The sequence below is a fragment of the Anabrus simplex genome, chromosome X (genome assembly GCF_040414725.1).
Source record: "Anabrus simplex isolate iqAnaSimp1 chromosome X, ASM4041472v1, whole genome shotgun sequence".
In the NCBI taxonomy this organism is placed as follows: domain Eukaryota; kingdom Metazoa; phylum Arthropoda; class Insecta; order Orthoptera; family Tettigoniidae; genus Anabrus; species Anabrus simplex.
Window position 1 is genome coordinate 164,572,664 of NC_090279.1, and position 23,542 is coordinate 164,596,205.

General features: G+C 39.2%; 1 protein-coding gene across 1 annotated transcript in view; it reads right to left on the reverse strand.

The window, feature by feature from the left end:
• Positions 1-23,542, reverse strand: part of LOC136886746 (farnesol dehydrogenase) — an 85,654-nt gene that overhangs the window by 40,350 nt on the left and 21,762 nt on the right. Inside the window, exon 2 of the mRNA XM_067159550.2 lies at positions 11,978-12,185. Within this exon, the coding sequence (XP_067015651.2) occupies positions 11,978-12,185 (208 nt within the window). The remainder of the gene's footprint in view (positions 1-11,977; positions 12,186-23,542) is intronic.

The following is a 23,542-nucleotide window of genomic DNA, read 5'->3' on the forward strand; positions in this document are numbered from 1 at the left end:
CGATGAAGCGTACCACTTGTTCACGTGGAGCCATCAAGTTGACAAGTGTGCATAAAAAGATTCTCCTAGAATTAGGCTATACACTACGAAAACATGTAAGAGGTGCTAGACATCATGAGCTCGGCATAAACGCAGGAAGGCGTAGTGCTAAGTGAGCTTCATTCCTATCAGCATTTTACGTTTCAACTTAATAACAACGATAAAATTCGCATGGTTATCAACCAGAAGGATGAATACACTATGCTGTATGAAACTTACCTCTACATCGAAGGTCGCGTAGAAAAGGCAGATGGAAATGGCGTAAGCACTTCAAAACTAAACAACAATTCTCATGATTTTCTCTTTTCGGAGACGCGTTACGAGGTGAAAAATGTGGAAGTAGACAATACAAAGAATGTTGGCATTAAAAGCACAATGAAACTACCTTCGTTTGGCAGTGAAGAAAGTAAACCGTTACGTATGGCAGGAAGGTATCCCAATGTTACTAACGAATGGATGGTTAATTCGGATGGCACTTTTACAGAAATGTTACCATTAAAACACATTCTAGGCTTCGCCGAAGATTATAAACGTATCATCATGAATGCAAAACAATAACTGATTTTAATCCGTGATCGCAGTGATTACAATGTTCTTAAAGCAGCAGAAACACCTGTAGACTCAAAACTTACACTACATCGTATTATGTGGAAGATTCCGCAAGTGACATTATATGAACGAGGAAACTTCAACTGCTTAAAATTGTAGAAAATGATACTCCATTACCTGTACGCTTTCGAAGTTGGAAACTGCACGAGTATCCTGTTCTAACGACAACAGGCAAGCACAGCTGGGCTGTAAAAACATTCCACTTCGCAGAATATTCTCACTACGTTATTTTTGGATTTCAGACCAAAAAGAAGAAAGTTCTCTATTTCAGCCTGAGGACTTTAAAAATCAAGCACTAATTGTAGTGATGGATTGTTCGTACCACAAGGAGGCTACGAAAGAATCACCCGTTGATAAATTTTTCGAATTTGGAGAAGCAGAACATATTCCAGCGAACACAACAGCTAATTGCCTTATTATCACGAGTCAGCTGTGACGTACCACCCGCTATCAAATATCGTTACCAGAGTATAAATAAGCATGCGCTTGCACCGGTAACCTCAATGTGTGCTTAGAAACAGCATAGGAGTGTAGAAGAAACAAACTCTCTGGCTAGCAAAGATGCAAGTCAAAGTCAAAATTGCAAGTATGAATTCTGCTTACCTAGTGCCGAGACTGTTTTGGACAAACTTTTGCTAGTGAGTGATGCTATTGCTTCCTATTATGAACATGAAATTTTACTTCGTATGCCAAAGCATCTCTGATTACGTATTTCAGACCAAAAAGAAGAAAGTTCTCTATTTCAGCCTGAGGTCTTTAAAAATCAAGCACCAGTTGTAGTGATGGATTGTTCTGTAAACGTAAGCCGCTTCCGATGTGGGATTTGTATGGGATCTACTACCTCTTCGCAGTAAGACCTCACTAGACGTGGCCGCATACAGATACTGTCGTCGATACTACAAATTCCGAAACCAAGGTGGAGATGATTTTGTTGGACCAAATCAATGATAAAAGACTGTACACAATGTAAGAAAGAATATTTAAATATTTATTTGAAACATGTAAATAAAACAATCGGATGAACCTTATTCTAGTTTACTTAATGACATCTTCCTGAGACTTTTCCTTTTTTAATCTAAAACAGCATCCTTAGAATAGAATAGAGTACTCCCAACCTCTAGCTCCAGATTTTCTGAAACTTAGTAGAGAGCACTCTTTTATTACAATTCGTTAAAGTCTAATGCATGCATTACAGTTTCCTCTTATAATTATTTCACTGTTGCTATACTAAATATAATTTGTTTTGTCGTAGAAATTAACAATGCTATATTTTCTAGGACAACATGCATCTTTCCTTAGCTTATTTAATGCTTACTTTTGGGTCACAAGTCTTTTTGGGGTATCCTACCACTTACAAAATTCCTTACGTAACGGCTGAATTATGAATAGAATATAATGACACGACAATACAACAATTTATACATTACTACATTTGACAATATTTTAAACCTACTAGTAATTATATTCATTATTCTAGGATATGCAAGCCTCTTATGCATCTTTTCCTTATCCTTCATTACTCTTGTATTTGTTTTGATGTTTTAATTTCCTTTTTTCCCCTAGTTCAATGTCCCATATTTCTGCCCCATACAATGCTCTTGAAATCACTAGCGCATTTAAAATATTTTTATGTAACTTGTATTCAGTATTCGGCATCTTCCTCTCTAAACACCTTGGACTGGATAAGTGGGCAACCCTATCATTTTAGCATGCCTTTATGGCTCATTCCACTTCCCATTCAATGCCATAATAATTCTTAGATATTTTATTAACAACTTCCAGTTCTAAACCTTTTAATCTACAGCCTCTTTCATTCTGCTTTAACTGATCAGTTCCTTGAGAAGAAGGAAATCTTAAACTTGTTTGTTTCCACTGACAATGCCTTAAGGATTTCAAACATACTTTACACCAATATTTGGTTTTAAAATTATATACCCTCTCCAAAACACCAAAAAATTTAACATCATTGTTCTCTCATAGCCTCTTCAGTCCCGAACCTGTTTTCACATTCAGTATGTTATATTTTGCTTAAATAACTTTAAAATGTTACAAAAAGAAAATAACATTTTGCTGATTATTAATGACTTGTAGCATATATGCTACATCAGGACTCAAGAGTTGATTTTTCTACCATTATTAATCTCTTCCTTATATTTTATTGTATTATTGCAAGTAATTAAAATGACATGTAGAGTATATGCTACATACGGACTGAGGAGGATAAGTACACATTGCTTATAATCTAAAAGGACATTAGCACAGGCCGTACAAAAATACTCGTCTTTTAAAAGGGAATCTAAATATAATGTTATTGTTAATTCCATGCTTTGTTCAGCTTCAGATGGTAATACAGGACAAATAAAATAATGTTTGTCCGAATCTATTACCTGTTTATAAACATAGGCTGCATTATCATATAAAATTACACCTTTTAAATTAGGAATTCCACGGCGTTTTTCATCTGTAGTGGTGTAGAGCAGCAGTTTCTTTTTCTTTTATTGCTTGCTGTTGGTTCCTCCTAAGACTGTTGTGGTTGAGTCTGTTCCGAATGATTGATCCTCGAGCTGTAAGGAATACACCTAATGTTAGATCTAAATTACCGGTAATATTTAAGTAGTGAAACGCAGTCCACCACTGTTGAATAGTAGTAGAAGAGGTCATGATAATGTTGAGTATTGGAATTGAACACTGACATGTATAACAGTATATATGCTCCTTTGAAAACGACTTTGTTAGTAGTATATGTCTGTATTTGCGAGGAGAAGCACATTCTTCACAATAAAATGCTTAAACTGTTACACCAGAGCAAAGAAAATGTTTATGAACATTTTCATTATTGGGTTGCAGTGCACTTTATGACTACACCTCTATATTTTCATAACATTGCAAGTCAATCTTTTCAATAACAATTTTAGTTTGCAAGCCGAGTCTCCGGTAAAATAAATTTGCATGTGTTTCATTTAAGTGAAATCGTTGTCAAAACACCTTTCATCTGCAGCTGATGACGTAGCTTCAGAATTGAATTCCGCCATATTGTTGAGAACTGAACAGACTGTAGTGTGATCAATTACCTATACTTCTATGCTTTAAATACAGAGTGGGCGGGGTTCGTACCACGTATTCAGTTTCTGCAGTTACTGGAAATGGCTGATTAACTGGCAAGTCTCTCAGCAGCTTAGCTTCCGACCCTGCAGACTGCCCGAGATTGTTCAATTCAATGATGGGATCCATGTTATGTACTAAAAACAAGAAAAATATCATTCACATACAAAGTCTTATTCAACGTTTAGCCTATGGTCTACAATTAGTGCACATTCATCGCATTATTAGATTTACACAACAGGCATGGCTTAAACCGTATATGGATTTAAACACAGAGCATCGTCAACACGCCACCACCGACTTTGAGGTTAATTTCAACAGTATCTATGGAAAAAGCATGGTGAATGTTCGCAAGCATCGAGGCATTCTTTTGATCAATCAATTGGAAGGCTGGTATGGTGCACGCTGCTACATTGCAAAACCCAATTTTCAAACCTACAAAGTAATTGATCGTGATCTCTTCACTGTTGAAATGAGGAAGATAGAATTACTTTATACCAAGTCTATTTATTTGGGTATGGTCATTCTTGACTACTCGAAATTGAAAATGTATGACTTTCATTATGGATTTGCAAAACAACACTTTGATGATGTTTCTCTGTTCTACATGGGCACAGACAGTTTCATTTATTGTATTCGCAATACCGACGATTACGATGTGATGTGAAAACATTCTGAGGATTTTGACACATCTTCATACAGTCCTGACGATGAATTTCACGTTCAACCACTTGACAAAACAGTAATAGGTTACACGAAGGATGAATGTGGTACCAACCTCATGGTTGAGTTTATAGACTTAGCACCAAAATTGTATACTTCTCGGAGAGACCAATGCACGTTCTGTAAGAAAAGCAAAGGGCGTTCGTTCTAGTGTTACCAAACATTTGCGAGCGGATCATTATCACAGAGTTTTCTGCGGTAAATAAGAGGCTCTCTGTAAACAAATGCGTATAATGTCCCGCTCTCATCAGGTGTTTACCGTTGAACAAATGAAACGATCCTTAGTGGCGTTGGATGCCAAATGTTATTGGTCTGCTGACAATCTTACCAATTTGCCATGGCGTTATGATAGTACCTAGACCATTTGCACTTTACTATCATCCCCAGAAATTTTATTTTTTGTACAGTAGATTATATCATGTATCAGCTGTGTGTTAATATTCTTTACTATAATCTGTACACTCTTTATTACATCTTGTAAATTGAATCCTGTAAATATAATAGAACAAAACCTACATTGGTTTCGTTATTTCCTTGTTACAACAGACCTAACACTTTTCCTGACTAAATACAGGAAAAATTAGGCTATATCAAGTAACAGCACCATTAGGTTTCACAAAGCATACTTATTTCTGCACAAGAGATACACAGCGTTTCACTTTTGTATGTCTGTTCAGCATTTATCTCACAGACATCCTTTGTTACTTTCTCCTTCCACTCCTGATACCTCCACCAACCATCATCTTCCCTTTCATTGCACTAGGAACGACCAGCACAGCCTTCTTTTTCTGCAACCGGTGCCTGTAGTGACGTCACACGCTGCATAGCCTTACGAGGCAGAATTTCATCAGACACTCGTCTCAGTTCAGGTTTGTTGTCACGTTTACTAGCACGATAAGTCAAGTCGTGCTCCTTGCAGGCAGCGTCCAACTCGTTAATACCAGGATCCCCCCGTGCCAAGCGAAAATAGAGTCGAGTCCCAGGACCGCAGAATTGAAAAACAGAGAGGTGAAGCACGAAAGGAAGAAGACGATCACTTTATCGATGAGTTCACGCCCAGCACGCTTCTTCACCGTCGTCCCGGCAAAACTTCTCTTCCATTTCTGAGCTTGGTTGTTTACTCTCTTCTTCTTTGTAGCCATGGCAAGTGTCTACAAATGAGGTCGACTCTGTCTAATGTCCGTGATACAGTTTGATCAGTGTGACACTGCCTCACAGACGGTATCTTGGCTAGACTCACTTGATGATGATACTCGTACACATTGCAGGGTTGAAGCTCCGAAAGAGCAGGATCTTGTGTCAAGCACGCGGCACCTTCTCTCATATCTCCTTGACGGCATTCGCCGCTACATACACTAGAAATGCCTTAGGTATTGTATTGTATTTATTAGTGAACAAAACAGGCGTTCAGCCCCGAATACATGTTCACAATAATAATAATAAGTAACAAATAAGATTTATAAGAATAGTCCAACCTGAGCCACCCCTCTCCATTATATATTAAATAACATAAAAAAAAATACCGTCCCGGTTTTATACCAGAACCAACTCCATCTACATCAATTCACAACAGCCTGGTCAATGTTTACATTCTACTGCTGGTGTTACAACTCCATGCTTGTTATCACTCTCACGTACGCAGCCTTCTTACTTCAGCATTTTCATCACCTCTATTGTTCCCTGACCTACTCCAGCATAAGCTGCAACCGCAGCATTACCAGGTTGCATTCCAAACCAGCCATTACAAGATTGCATACCAACCCGGCCATCTTATTTCGTCATTGCGTTCCAATCAACCATACCGCAACTTTTACCAATCTGCGTTAACATTGCTTCATTTCATTTCATTCCGTCATAACACTCCATAATAAAATTACCTCTCATCTCCAGAAATTTCGGCAATGAATAACAAATACCAATCACGCCTCCAAAATTTTTTGGCCAGCAATACTCCAACACCACATTTTAGCAATACCACACCAACCCTACCTCATATACCACCTCTACTTCTTCTACAAATACACTCACCTTCTGCCATCCACCATCTTATACCACCACTTCTCCAACACCACATTTCAACCCTATAACATATCATAATTTAATACTTCCAACACCACACTTCAGCATACCAGCTCTACTCCTTCCACAAATACACTCACCTTCTGCCATCCACCATCTTATACCACCACTTCTCCCACACCACATTTCCACCCTATAACATATCATAACTTGCATTTACCATACACTCATACTCATCCTACCCGTCATAATTACCTACTGAAGACTCCATCTTCTACCAAACCAAAATTTACAAATAGCCGAGTTACATTACTACATCTCCATACCTTTCCAACACCACATTTCAACATATACCACCTCTACTTCCAACACCACATTTTAGCCCTAACACGCACTCGTCTGCCATCACTCAGCATTTATACCAGTCACCAATACAATACAAAAATGTTAATAAACTCACCTGTTTCCAGCTCCAAAAATTAAATAGCCATCAACACCACATTTCAACCCTATAACATATCATAACTTGAATACTAAGCCTTCAATACTTCCAACACCACACTTCATCATACCAGCTCTACTCCTTCCACAAATACACTCACCTTCTGCCATCCACCATCTTATACCACCACTTCTCCAACACCACATTTCAACCCTATAACATATCATAACTACATCTCCATACCTTTCCAACACCACATTTCAACATATACCACCTCTACTTCCAACACCTCAATTCAGCCCTAACACACACTCATCTGCCATCACTCAGCATTTATACCCTACACCAATGCAATCTCAGTACCACCATCTCTACTTCTTCTACAAATATATCTTCTATCTCTCCCTGCGCTCCTACCCAAATTCTGAGCGAGGTACTCAAAGGTTAACACTGGCCTTACTTTTATACCCTGATCTTGTCTAACTACACCACTACACTCAGCTCTCTCAGCTTCTTGTTGCTCACTCTCCTTTCCCCCATCACCCCTTTGATCTTCAGCCTCTCTCCTGCATTGCCCGTCCACTGCTCTTTCCTTACCGTTGTTCATACTTCCACTTAGCACCTCGCTCTGTCTCTCTTGACACTTTTCAGTACTCCTTCCTATAATTACACTTCTACCCTCGTTATCTTTCACTTGCCTATTATCTTCCACTCGTTTGTCATCCCCGTTATTCACTACACTTCTCTTAGCCTCCTCATCTTGTTTCATCCTCCGTTCTAGGTCCATCAGTCTATTCACCGACCATACTCTCCTCCATCTGTTGCCTGTCACCACTAATTCCTGTCCTCTGATGACTGCATTCAACCCTTGCTGCCTAGCTCGTATCATGTGTTTTTTAAGAGTTTTTTCATTCCTCCACTCTTCAGCTCCTATGTCCCTCCTTATCCATATTTTTTCTCCTTGCACGTTACCTGCATTACGCACCACTGTATCAGCCATCAGTGTAGAAAATAATTGCACTTTGATAGGCCTATTACCCCTAAATCTTCCCACTCTTGTCACATCATCAATGTCCACTTCACTGAAATTTATTTTCATTTTACCCTGAATTATGTCCACTACTTTATAAACTATACTCGTCTTATCTTCCTTCTTACCCTCTTGCACTCCATATATAAATAAGCATTTATTTCTGCGACTTCGGGTGTTAACAACTACGTCGGCTTTCAGTTTCGATATCTCCTCTTCCAATCTCCCTATCTTCTCTCTTAATGCTGAAACTTCTTCACCATTTCTTCTCACCTGTGAAGCTGTGTCTTCTATCTTTTCCTGAAACCACCCCTTCATTTTTTCAAACTCCCTCGTTTGTTCCTTGATCATGTTCTTGATTTGTTCGAAGGGACATGTCTCTGCTACCACCTCTGTTACGATTTTTCTGATTGTTTCCATGTCCTCCCAGCTCATATTTCCTCTGTAAGTCGGACCTGGGTTCAGTTCTACTCCCCCAATCCAAAGCAATATCAAAATCACCGCTGCAGTAAGTATAAAGTATCCTATTTTATCCAGTTCTATTCTGCATCTTCTTGTCTTCACTTCTTCTTTCTTCTTCCTTCCCTCCCAACCACCTATGCTCGCCCTGTACTGCTCTGTACCAATCATTGCCTGTAAGCACCTCGCTGACTTCCAACACTCCGCACTTACACTACCTTCTCCCACTCCAGGGACCCTCCACTCCGTACGTCTGCACTCGCCGGTGGCTCTAGGTGAACTGAAATGCCTTAGGTAATAACACTTCCAATATGTCCTCAGTAAAAGTGTCCATTTCCTTCCTACATGCAAAGTACAATTGCATTTTCAATAGCGTTTGTGTTACACCCGGTATCAGATAGAAATGAAATACGCAAGACGTTGTCTTTACTGCACAGGTGTTTCCTTTTCACTGTGACTAAGAACATTCGAACACTGTAATTTACAAATGTTTCTCTCACCTCCCGGCATGCATTGCGACACACCAAATCAAAGAGCATACACACACATGGTGTAAATATTTCTTCACCGTTTCCATACACTGTTCTCTGTTTTGAAGAAAAGTTTGTAATGAAAGACATCCTTATTCGTGGAGATCGATAAATTCACAAGTCGGCGACAGGTACTCGCGCAGCCATTGTTTATTTTCACAGCTTTTGATAAGCACCAGAACCGCACCAGAAAAATGAGCATTCATGATCATAGTTAGAAAGTGATAAGGGATACCGTCTTCTTCACATCGCAGACCCAGATTCTTTCTAATCCACTGTGTCTGCCGTTTGTCCTCATCCGTTAGCAAGTAGTAAGGAAAAGGAGCATCAAAGACGAAACCAACGACTTTTGGTGCCCACAACGTTGTGCAATCTAACGCTGCTACTTCCTTAAACACGAACTGATTCCCATTCACCTTAAAGCCTTAGACATCAACAATCAATGGTCTTGGCATGATGGAGCACACCACCCTGTAGCACAGAATCGCGTCAACCAAATCATACATCATCTATATCTGAATCTTATTTAGAACTCAAGTCTAGCACACTCGGATTCCAGCAGTTGTTACAGATCCTCTCTATTAGCGCACTCTACCTTGTCAAGGTGCAACAAATAGCAGAGAACTGACAGTCAACAACAAGGTGAATCATAGCTTTAACTATAGATGACGTCTTGGCGGGAAGCGAAAGCTAACGCCCTAGTAACAACCCCACCCGTCCACCAACCGTCCGCGGGAATTCCAAACCACGCCCCCATCCTCAGCATTCCCTGCTAAATCTTCCCACGCTGCTTTCCCATTGGCTAAGAACAGTCACGTGATCAGCTGCAAGCTCTCTCATTGGCTGGGGATAGCGGATGACTTTGAACTTGTGTTCATTTTCTTGTAGCACCACTACTGAGGTTTAAGGTGCATATGTGGCGATGGGTAAAACCAGAGCATTTACCAACCTAAGTTTGGTGTTTTTAGTGATGGCTCTGTATTTGCAGATCTTGTCAATCTTCGCCGTCACATTGCGTGCCATAGCAAGGAGTCTCCTGATCTCATCCGAGCAGCCCCCATTGTTCATTATCAGGGTACCAAGATAAAAGAATCCGCTCACCACCTCTAGAAATGTGAATTTCAAGAGGGGTTGTAGAAGGTGAATTTCAATCAATCAATCAATCAATCAATCAATCAATCAATCAATAATGATCTGCATTTAGGGCAGTCGCCCAGGTGGCAGATTCCCTATCTGTTGCTTTCCTAGCCTTTTCCTAAATGATTTCAAAGAAACTGGAAATTTATTGAACATCTCCCTTGGTAAGTTATTCCAATTCCTAACTCCCCTTCCTATAAATGAATATTTGCCCCAGTTTGTCCTCTTGAATTCCAACTTTATCTTCATATTGTGATCTTTCCTACTTTTATAAACGCCATTCAAACTTATTCGTCTACTAATGTCATTCCACGCCATCTCTCCGCTGACAGCTCGGAACATACCACTTAGTCGAGCAGCTCTTCTTCTTTCTCTCAATTCTTCCCAACCCAAACATTGCAACATTTTTGTAACGCTACTCTTTTGTCGGAAATCACCCAGAACAAATCGAGCTGCTTTTCTTTGGAGTTTTTCTAGTTCTTGAATCAGGTAATCCTGGTGAGGGTCCCATACACTGGAACCATACTCTAGTTGGGGTCTTACCAGAGACTTATATGCACTCTCCTTTACATCCTTACTACAACCCCTAAACACCCTCATAACCATGTGCAGAGTTATTTTATTTTACAGATTCTGAACTGAATACTGAGACTATTCTAGTTTATTGAAAGCTCGATTGATATTGAGGTATGTTCATTATTCAAAGCAAAAGCAAAAATCCACAGTTCTAGTCTTCAGGCAAGCAACTCAATGTTGAAAACATCATGGGGACATGAGCTACGAATTTTAGGTAAATAAAATATAATAACGTATGAGAACATGTTCTATATTTATTGCTAAAATTATAATCCTTTTCTTAATCATCGTTATCAGGTCGATTACATTAGCAGTTTGCCTTTTCTAGTACTATGAGCGCTGTATGAGCCAACGCAGAGTTTCACTTAAGCCATTATTACTACATTCGGTATGGGCATTTTCAAAAAACCAAGAAATGGCTGAGGGTACTGAACCAAAGAACAGATTACAGAAAGAAAGAATTATGCAAATAAGTTAATCTTCAATTAATCAATCATCACTGATCTGCATTTAGGGCAGTCACCCAGGAGGCAGATTCCCTATCTGTTTTTTCCTAGCCTTTTCTTAAATGATTGACAAAATTTTTGGAAATTTATTGAACATCTCCCTTGGTAAATCTGGTTAGGTTTTGAATAAAAAAGAAGACGAGTAAAGAAACTAGCAATTTTAGGCTGCGTTTACGGAACTACGTCCGGCTCCATGGCTAAATGGTTAGCGTACTGGCCTTTGGTCACTGGGGTCCGGGGTTCGATTCCCGGTAGGATCGGGAAATAGTTGGTTAATTTCGCTGGTACGGGGGCTGGGTTTGTGTGTTGTCTCCATCATTTCATCCTCATCACGACGCGCACGTCGCCTACGGGAGTCAAATCGAAAGACCTGCATCTGGCGAGCCGAACTTGTCCTCGGACACACCCGGCACTAAAATCCATACGCCATTTCATTACGGAACTGCATTTAGGCCGGAAGTGATTTTCGAAATTTGTTTTAGTTTGATAGAGTTATTCGAGACTCATAATTTGAAACCTTTTCGGGCCCTGTTTGCCTTCAACTTTTGGCACAATTGAGGAAATTGCTTAATTTAACGTTTTCGTAGTATGTGGACCCTTACTTTGTTAGCTAAGAGATGTCTTCAACATTAAACAAGCACTGGATAAAAATGATCTAAAAGTAAAAAATGGCAAAAGATGACTTAATAAATACAACATGACCAGGATTTATGTATAACTTGGCAATGGGTATGATACGCTAATTTACAAGATGTCATCAAACTTCAGACCCTTTTGATGATGAATAAGTTATAGAGTGGCATACCTGTCAAGGGCGAATCGCCTCCCAGACCAGCATTGTTGATAAGTATATCAGCTCCTCCGAGGTTATCTTTCACCCATTTGAAGGCAGCCAGGATATCGTCTTCCTTCGTGACATCACAAGCTCTGGCATGTAACTTGCCTGGCGTCCTGCTGGGTTCCTGATAACGGCCTCTGCTCTTGGCACCATGCTTAGCGTTATTCACAGCCTCCTGCAACGAGATGTAGCAGCATCAGTGACCGTACATACTTTCGTTTTAAACAGTCGCATCAAACACACCCGTGGTTCTCAAAGTTTTTGTGAGCCTGCGCCCCGTTTGTATCCGTAAATTATTTCTCGTCCCCCTGATGAATTATTGATTTACACAAGTTACGATTAATATCTCAAAAACATTTTATGATGATTTTATTATTATTAATTATGAGTGCGTAATACATACCGGTACATGTTTCCAGGTAATAATTATAACGCAATGACTTTACAAAGAAAGTCATGAATAACACAAATAATAATGCAACAAGACAATAAAAAATTACAATAAATATATCACGGAGGATTCTACACTCACTGCAATTAACATTTCAAACTACATAATTTGCTCCGATTTTGTAAGAACAGAATTAATGATTAATGAGGGGAGTGGCACTGTTTTCATTTAGTTTGATACCAACTGTGATAGTGCACTCCTCAGGTCACTTTCAACATCTAGCTGTGCTCGTATTTTGATTTGATGTAAGCCATCGTAGGTAACCCAGATTCACAGAGATATATTAACGGACGCTGCACCAACAACCTTGCATCTTCCATACCAACTTGTAGGTAGATTGAAAAATAGTTCAACGAAAATTCTTCAACAATCAACTGAAGAGACTCAGCTTTTGCTTCGGAATCACATTTTACGTCGATTAGCTGCTCTTGAAGGGAATCAGCAATCAAATCCAGTTCTATTTTGAACGGATTTCGTGTCAACTGAAATTGCTAGCTATCTGAAGAAATCTCTGGAAATCAGCGTCCAACTTCGGTTTTCAAGGTTAACAAATGTTCTGAAACCCAGCTCTTCAATTCACTTTTGAAATTAAATGGAAGGTTTTGGGTGTCATCAATAAGCTTGTTAAGTATAAAAATTTTAGTAAACACGTCTTTTTACGTGTACGATTTAGCTGTGACAACGATAACTTTTTGTAGAACATTCTTTTCTTTGTCGCAACATTTTACTGTTTAGCAAATTCGTGTGTGTTTTTCATTACTCACCACACCTCCCCTGAAATTCTCCAACGTTTCCCCTGGGGCACGCCCCCAGGTTGAGAACCGTTGAAATACATTATAGAGAATACGTGCCACTTTGCGAGATATCGCAAGACGTTGATTGCCAGCGCACCCAGCGTTCCGACCTTAAGGTAGAGCGTAGTTATGATACCTCTCAGTTGATGTGTGAAATTTTGTTCTTGGATTTGCGTTAAGAAATATTTTCATGAAAATTTAATTTTTCCGGGGAATTACAATGAGACAGACATTGAATCATGTCTGGTAATGTTTGTGATTTTTTGGCTGCAGTAACTTTGAACTTGTGAAGCTATCGAAATCTTTCTTCCGCTTTCCTCGACAAAAAAAGTAAATGAATTCCAATATTAGATGTCAACAAATATTATTATCTTAGATTAATTATATAAATCGAAAGTAGACAGTGGCCACTTATATCTTAGATTTGAATATGTTGTTTTCTATCGTTGTAGGTGTGATCAATATGTTATGGCATGTAGAAGAAGAGATTTAGGTGACATTTACAAGGACCTAAATTGTCGATAGAACCTAGATTTGCCTACATTCCTGTAATTTATATTTTATTCTTAAATCATTTAAAATTAAAAAATCTGCCTAAAATATTTTAGGACCAATTTCTTTTTTCATATTTGAGAGTCTCTTTTAGGCACTAAAATCGGAGGTCTAGGAATCACTAGTGCATGTTTCTGTCGTGGTTGGCAGTGCAGTGTGTTGTTTGAATGTGAAGAGAAAAGTGTTGGAACAAACACCCAGTCCCCGAGCCAGAAGAATTAATTAGACTCGATTAAAATTCGCGATCCGGCTGGGATTCGAATCCGGGACCGCCTGAACCGAAGACCTCAACGGTGACCATTCGGCCAAGGATTCGGATAAACCAAAAATAATTATTAAGTTCCACTATTTCTATCAATTTTAACATCCAACTTTTGTAGTTTCAAACTTGTCCCCTGATTAACAAGGTCGGGCCACCAGGTGCGCCACTGTCAACATATCTCTCAGTTTAGTATGGGAGAATATGGAAGTGTTCAGTATTGTCTATAGCGTATTTGGCCGCATTGTTAACTAGGATAGCAAACACATTAAACCGGGCTATACAACAGGATGGTAAGTTAGGATAATCCAAGTTTGAACATCTAAAACCAAGCTGCACAACTGGGCGCCCGTCGACGTTAGGCCAGTGAAGCCGGACTCTCTTGTCTGAGATGCATGCAGCTTACGTATCAAGGGCACATCACAGTTAAGCAAGAGAGCAAGTACACTCGGTACGGAACAGCAGCAGTGACGTTCAACTGTGACTACGAAGCTCGCCTCGCACCATTCAGTACAGTGTTGATTGCAGCACAGTATTAAGAAAAGACACTATAATCACTAGAAAACAGAACTTTCGAAAATATTAGTGTTTGATTTAAACTGCGCTTGATATTTATAAACATTATTTTATTTTCATATATTTCTGAACTAGTTAATCGTCTGTTTCACTTACATACAGTACAATGGAGTATAAAATATGTTGAGGTACTGGTAAACTCTTCTTTGTATCTGGACAACATACGTAAGCAGAATGAATCATCAATGGTCTGCTTTTAGAGCTGTCACTCATGTGGCAGAGTTCCTTACAATCTTTTTACCTAGCTCTTCATTAAACATTTTCAAAGAACTTGGAAATTTATTGAAAAATCTTTCTTGATAATTAGCGGCTTCTCTGGATCAGTGGTAGAGTGTCGGCATCCGGATCCCAAGAGAGCGGGTTCAAACCCGGCAGAGGTAGTCGGGTTTTTGAAGGGCGGAAAAAAGTCCATTCGACACTCCATGTCGTACGATGTCGGCATTTAAAAGATCTCTGGTGACACATTTGGTGTTTACCTGGAAAAATTCATTCAATCTCAGCCATAGACGCCCAAGAGAGTTTCGGTTTTCTCGGTCTGCCATCTAGTAGGCCTAGAGTAAGACAGAACGTCGATATGGACGAGCAGACAGCCAGATGGTGTCAAATTATTGTTATTCTTCTTGATAATTTATTCCAATCCCTTATTCCTCGTCCTATGATGAATATTTGTCCCAATCTGCCCTCTTGAATTCCAACTTCATTTCATATTATGATCTTTCCTACTTTTAAGAACACCACTCAACTTATTCGTCTACTAATGTCATTCCACGCAATCACTCTACTGCCAGCTCGAATCATACCACATAGTCGAGCATCTCGTCTCCTTACTCCCAAGTCTTCCCAGAATAGAAATTATTTCTTACAATGTAAGTTGTGAAAAAATACCTTGATTTCTTCCACTGAAAATAAAACTATACACTATTTCCTTTGCACTAAAATAAAATTTCACAGTCCATTGACCTTCACGGCCTGTGACGTAACCACAACGTTGTTGTCGTTTAGGTGCACACACTGATGGCCCGCCCATCCACTCACATGCTGTGTGCCCGCAGACGAAACGCCCTCCGTGAGCACCTTTGATCTGACACCGAACAGGTTATTTCAGTGTAGTGCGGCACAGCTAGTTAGAGCTGCTAGCTATGTACTCCTGAGACCAGGTGGGATCAAAACCTCGTCGGCCATCCTCGAAATAGTTTTACATTTCAACTCCAGGCAAATGCCAGTACTGTAACATTCTCAAGGCCACTGCCGCTTTCTTCCCTTTCCACACACGTACAATTACACTTACACCCACGGAGAATACCCTCAAACAGCACTACATGTTACATGGACGGGCGATCAGTGTATGCGCTTGAACAACAACAACGTTGTGGTTACGTCACAGACCGTGAAGGTCAACAAGGTGGACCGGAAAAGCAGCTATAGAACTTACGAGTCGGACACTCTTGGCACTTTGAAAGTCATACATTAAAAAGGTGTGAATGATAATAGATATAGAAACATATGAAAGAGTAAACGTCCACGTAGATCCATACACAATCGATATAAAATCCACATAAAACGTGAAGGTAATAGTGATTTTTTTCCTTTCAAATATACGTAAGAATTAAAAGGAAGGAAGCTAAATAAATACAAATTGTATATCTAAACTCTTGAGGTTAAAAAGTCCTAATAGTCTAGTTTTCTCGTAGAATGATACCAAACTGAGTTTAGACAAAGCAAGTACAGTCGCCTCAAATTCGGCATTTATTTCGTACTGTATGATAATAAAAGAGAAACTGAAGTCTTAAGGACAACATTTAAAATCTTTGCCGAATTTCTAAATATCACTCATAAAGAAAGTGTTCCAACCAACAGTTTGATGAAAATGTTGGCCACAGTGGTGAGGTTCAATTTATTTTTGTTTCTTGATTATGGACCTGCATGACTGCATTTTCGTTCAATTCCCCTTGCATCATGGTCTGCGTACGTGAGTTTAAAATGTTCTCGAGGCGGAAAATGAACGTTCTGATGTACATGCAAAAGTGGCTATAGTTAAAGCCATCTTTAACGAACTATACTATCTCTGGAATCAATCTGAATTTTTGAATGAATCATACCTAATTAAAAAATGAAATATCCGCATAACTCACTTGTGATTGGGACTAAAGTAAATAAAAGTTTCTTAGCGGGCTTCTCAGCGCCCCTGTTGGTAATGTAGAGACAAAAACACCTTCCTATTGCTAGGGTTAAAATCTACGCACAAATTCCCCCTTTCTCTTTTCTTTAGTTAATATCTCTTTTCAAAGGCGTTAGACAAGTTTGTTTTTAACAAACCTTGACTAATATGTACCTTGAGGAAAAAATTCGAAGTTGTTACCAAGGTAAGCAAGGTATTCATGTGGGAGGAAAGAAAATGGAATGCATCAGATTTGCTGACGAAGTGGTGGTCCTGGCAGAAACTGAGAAAATGATGAATATCGTGCTGGAAAAAGTTGAGCAGATCGTCTGAAAACTTCGGTATGAAAATTTACGAAAAGAAGACTAAGGCAATGGTAACTCTGGATCGTGCACTCACATCCGAACATCGTTGTTTTAACACGAAACACAAAGTATCTACGCGAAATTCCATTCCTCGCAGGTTATGCGGTACTAACTGGGGAATGCAAGTTCAAACAATCAGAACTACTGCTATAGCACTGAGCTGCTCTGATGCAGAATATGCATGGCCTGTTTGATATAGATCATATCATGCCAAACAGGTAGATATTACTTTAAATGAAACTTGCCAGCTTATAACTGGTTGCCTAAGATCTACACCTTGTGATGAGGTATACTGCTTGGCTGGCATTGCTCCCTCAGATATTAGACATGATGTAGCTGCCAAACATGAAAAATGTAAAGTAGACGTTTCCCAAGCACATCCATTACACGATTATCATCTTGCTCAACAATGATTGAATTCCAGGAGAAGTTTTCTACATTCTACTGAGTGCCTTTCGGATTCACCTCAACCATCAAGACTAACTCCCTGGAGATCCAGAAACCTTCATCTCAGTGGATAGATGGATCCACCTGAAACTCTTCCTGCTAGTTATGAAGAGTCGTGGTCTACATAGAAGACTCTAACAGGCTGCGGTCTGGGGTCGGTCGATCTAAGATCTATATGAAGAAGTGGGGTCTATCTGATGAATCAACCCTCTGTGCCTGCGGAGAAGAACAAACCATGGCGCACCTCTTTCATTGCAACTCCTGCCCTCTCGTTTGCACTATGCAAGATTTAGTGAAGGCCACACCAAATGGTCGATATCTCGCCAAATTCTGGCCCGACTGTTAACCAGGACTTAGCGCAGATCTGCTTAAAGTCTTGGAAGGTCATGACCGTATTCACCTGATCATCGTAGACGTGACGCATAATACACTCGCCCATTTTGAATAAGACTATAACGTTACTATTATCACGGACGAGTTGCTTCTATATACCTGAATAGGTCTGACATAAATAAAAGCAGTCAACATTCTTATGTCGTTCCATGCAAAAATAGGATTCAATTACTTTTTGCTGCTCTGTAATAACATAATCGAAAATCATGAGAGAATATGGTAGTATGCCATCTGGAGGTATTACATCCTGATTGCCGGAGAAAGAAAAAATATTGTATGCCAATATTACCTAAGCCTGTATATTACTTAACCTGTTTCAGATATTGATAGAGTGGTTGATAAAAAGACTTGGCGAAGATGTATATATTCTGGAACAATAATCCCTGACGTTAAGTAATGAGTGTGATTAAGAGGTTGGTATTTCCACACCCAGATGGCCCGGCTACAATACATCGAATAGATTATGGTACTAGTGTACCATGATGATGCAGCTGCACTGATGTACACGGGAGTAGTTGTGAGACGACACTCGTAACGGTAAGTGTCTCCTTCTGTTTTATAATCTTCATAATGACTGATGGTGGGAGAGGGATGAATCTAGTTAAATACTAGACACACTATTCGGCATTGTCGCGATGGACGCTTTCGGAAGAACATATCGCTATAAGAAAATTGTTCAAGACCCTGTAAAGGAAACCGATCCGGCGAATAAAAGGTATGTCGGTAGGCAAACAATCCAACGTACTTCGGACGGTCATTATGATGTTAATGGAAAGCGTTTAATCAATGTGAAAGATCCGCAACTACCTACCGATAGATGTACAAAAAGTGTGTTGACTAGTTCCAATTGAAACGAATAAAGGGAAGCCATGATGCACAATCTAAACGTCTGGTTAATGTCGCTAACCCTGTTGATAAACAAGATGCGTTTACAAAATCCTATGTAACACAAAAACCTCTATCCCAAATTAAGGATGGACACTAGGATGCAAAGAATCGTCGCATAAAAGATGTGGGAATACCTTTAATGTAGACAGAACTATTCAGCTGCTACCACAGTTAGATAGTGAAGGATATGATGTAAAAAATAAACGCATCATCAACGTAGCCGATCCCGCAAAGGACCAAGACGCTTGTACAAAACACTTTGTTTCTCAAGTAATAAGCGAGATTGGGAACCTTAGAGATAAATCCCTTTATATGAATGTGTTAAGATTAGCGGATGTAGCAGATCCGGTTGATGCCCAGGATGCACAAAACATTTTCTTACGAGTGTGATCGACAAAAGAAGACAGAAGAAGTAGTTGAAATGAAAATGTAGGTTATCTAATGTTGCAGACCCTGTCATTACCCATGACGTTGCAAGGAAGTGATTTGTAGATAACACATTATATACTTACGTTAAATCTTTACCTTCTATTTTTCTCTTACAACTAACGAGTAGACAAGTAAAAGATAAGACTGCAAGAACGTATGTACTAGCAAGTGGACTCAGCGACTTTATAATGCCGCACGATGGATCTATTTTCATTTTAACATATAAATCGGACGATAAACATCTGGTAATTAGGCAGAATGAGAAAGAGTTACCTAACTTTATCGATGACCTGTTAAAGAAAGAGATAAATTTACATTTCTCCTTAAACTGACGGCGGAGTTTAGTGAAGCACAAACTTTTAACGATTTTCCCTTGTACACTATGATAGAATATTCAGCAGTTGTTGAGTAGACAAATAGATGTAAGCTAGAATATAACATCAGTTGATAGTGCTGTGTCAACGTATAAAGAGCTCTATGGGGAAGTAACATTTTATGAAGAAGTCGAAGAGGGAAGGACTTGGTGATATAGTGCATGCAGCACGTATTGTCTACCAAGGTGAAAAAATCAACAATTAGCGCTAAGACAAGCTCTTCGATGCGGCCAAAAGCACGCTTAAATCCTGAGAGGATATTACTTTTTCGAAAACGTGCTCGAAATATTCCAGTACCAAACCGAGGAGGATTTCTCCCTGCTCTTTTTACCGAACTCGCTGCTCTTAGTCCAGTCAAGATGTACATCCGTGTTTGCGAAAGGTTCGGTCGTTCTGAATTTTTTATATGTTGTTAGGACCTAAACCAATATTAAAAACAGATTTGCAATTTCCAAAGTGTTGTGCGAGCGGCAGTGTACCCAGAAAACCATGAAATTTTCGGACTGCCAGGACAAGAAAGCTTCAAGTGCGTGCGTCACCCAAGCGATCTTAAATTTCGCGGGTGGTAGCTCTCTGTTGCGCCGGCAAGGAAACCCAGCTTGCTGGAAATGCTGAACTGGGGTAGTGCGAGCGGCTTGTCGAGACAGCTGTACTTGGCTTGGCTTAGATGTTCTCAATTTTTTAAACATTGTAACAAGCGTTCTAACTAATAATTAGAAATTGTTAATACAAAGTTCTTTACCCCAGCAGCGCTAGGGTAGATGGGACTCAGAGCACGCACTGCTGTGAATGTATTTCGTGCGCAGTACGACGAAAACCACTGGGTGTGCATAGGAAAGAAAGAAGACAATAAAGTGTTTACCCTTGTTCCTTTGTACGTTTCATACACAGCTTGTGAAAAGAAAGTAGATCTACTAATGCTTCAGATTGGTGACAGTGAGAAGTACGACTTCTGTTTAATTAAGAATCTTGCACGTCTTGTGAGCTCATCTCTTACGAAGTAAGAATAAATTTTATATATGCAGACGATGTTTGTGTTAATTCTATAATGAGGAAAAATTAGAGTAAAAGTTTAAAGAGGCAGTGCCTTTTTTTTGTGTGTTCTGACACAGAATGCTTACTAAAATCTGTCTCTACTTGTTTTCCAAATTATAACATGTCGCATTCAACTCCAATGCGCGAACATATACCATACAGCCTGGCTTATTATTTACACTGTAGTTTTGACAGAGATTTGTGCTCTTTCAAACTCTATCGAGGTAATGATAGTGTTAAATGGTTCACTTGCACCATATTATTTCGAAACGAAACCGATGTTACCTCTATCTGTTGAGCACCAAAATTATTTCCTCTCGACTACATTATGTCACATGTGAGAAAGAAATCGCAGATAATGTAATTAAAATTCGCCATCAGTGTCATTTAACGGGTGTATACAGAGGATCTGCATATCAATCGTGTAACGCACAGTATCTTAAAATGTCCACATTGCCGGTAGCATTTCATAATCTAACGGCCTATCATGGCCATTTTATAATTAAAGGACTGCATAAGAAGAGAGGGGATGCTGCAGCAAATCTTGGAGTAAACATTAAATTATTAGCGGTGAACAGGGAGCGATTTTCAAAACGCATTCGTTATAACCTAAGACAATGTGTTGAACTAAGATTTATGGACAAATACAACTTTATTCCTTTTTCGCTGGACTAAATGTCATCCTCACTTAGTGAAGATTCAGAGCTTGTAACGAGACAGTATTTTACCGATGATTTACAGTTTTATCTTGCTTCTCGGAAAGGAATATTTCCATACGAATATATCACTAGTATGGAGGTGTTAGAGACGATATTAGTTTGCCGTCAAGGAGTTCATTCATTAGCTCTTTGAAGGGCTCACCTGTATCGGAAGAAAATACGCGTTTGCTCACCTTATATGGAATAAGTTTAACTGTAAATAAATGGGTGAATATTCCGATCTTTACTTGAATATCGACACTTTACTCTTGGCTGATGTATTTGAAAAATTTAGTTTGAGTGGAAAAGAGACATGTGGTATTGATGCCGCTCATTTCTACACGGCACCGTCTATGGCCTAGAGTGCTATGAAAAAATAACAGATGTTTAGCTAGAATTACTTAAAGATGTTGACATGCTGCAGTTTTTCGAACGCTCTATATGCAGTGGCAATGTGCAATGCGTTATACGGCATGCAGTAGCAAATAACAAGTACATGTCAACATATGAGTAGTATTGAGGGTGCGATTAGATTGTATCAAGGACGCTTTCTGATTGGCTGACAGGTGTGTGCCGTCACCAGGAGGGGGCGTGACTTGCCTCTGATTGATCCTCTCAGGGGTGGGGGTACGAGTGGGAGGGGTCTAGATTGGATTAACATCTGTTATTAAGGATTAGCTGACAGGTGTGTGATGTCGTAAATAATATGACTATCCTTCTATTGATGAGAGTTGGTGTGTGGGAGAAATAAGGAGTTGTTTTGTGGAGGTAGGGCTGCGTTTTGTGGTGTGGGATGTGTAAGTTGGGCTAAGGGACAAGGTTGTCTTACTCTACTTTGCGTAGTGGGATGTAATATCGTATCGCTATCCTTCGATTGGTGAAGAGTTGGTGTGTCGGGACTAAGGAGTTGTTCTGAGGAAGAGTTGGTGCGGAGCTACCTAGTGTTTATTTACACTATTGTAATGCTTAAAAAACTTTACCTACACAGTTCAAGATTCGAACTCACGCGGTGTACACAGTGCATTTACTGCAGTTTTCTAAACGACTTGAGCTATGCAGGTAAACAATGTAGCTACTCTTTATAAGTAAGGTATAGGCTAGGTAAATTTTAGGTAAATAATGAAGAATAACAGATTAAGCATACTTATGTTTATTACAATTTTTATGTTACACCCACTAAGTAAATATACATTTTAATACACATCTTAGAAGCTTATTATTTTTAGTTACACTATGAGGAGCACATTCGGTATGCAAACGCTCCAGTTAAGAATACAGCCAATCAAGTAGATATAGATTTTTACTATACATGTTAGAAGCTCATCGTTTTTAGTTACGCTTTGAGGAGCAAATTTGGTAAACAAATGCTCCAGTTCAGAAGATACAAAACAAATACAATTACCAAGTATATACATTTTGTTAGAAGCAAATTGGTGTTTATACACACACAAAGACAGTATTACACACTGAGGAGCAAAACAAACATAATCACCAAATAAATATACATTTCGTTATACTCAGATTGTTGTTTACACACACACACACACACACACACTGAGGAATAGCTTTGGTGTGCAAAATGTTCCAGTTTGATACAAAACAATACAAGCACCAGTATGCATATTCAGAAGCAGGTTTGGTATGCAGATGCTCGAGTTCAGAGGATACAGAAGAAAAAGAAGCATGTTCGTTCAGGTGGATGTTTAGAGTGAACAAATATAATTTAACACAATAGAGACAGACTGAACAAATATAATTTAACACAATATAGAAAACATGTTTAAGTAGGGTGGACAGTCTAGTTATTTTGGTAGAGCATAGTGTCCCCACAGTAAGGTGGAAACACCATCATCGAGTACGAAACGTTTGTAATCATTTGAAGAGAGAGCAAACTTCTTTGGACATACAGTGTACACATTGTGCAAATGCGAACGAATAGAATACTGCTGACAAATAAGAACAGCATTATTTTCAAGAGAATCTTCATTCTCGTATATAGTAAGGGGGACAGATTTTTTTAAAACCTTTCGCCCTATGTTTATAATTCTGTTCACTTTCGAGAGCATATATTATTGCACGAAGACCAATAAACTTTGTTATTATTTCACCTTTC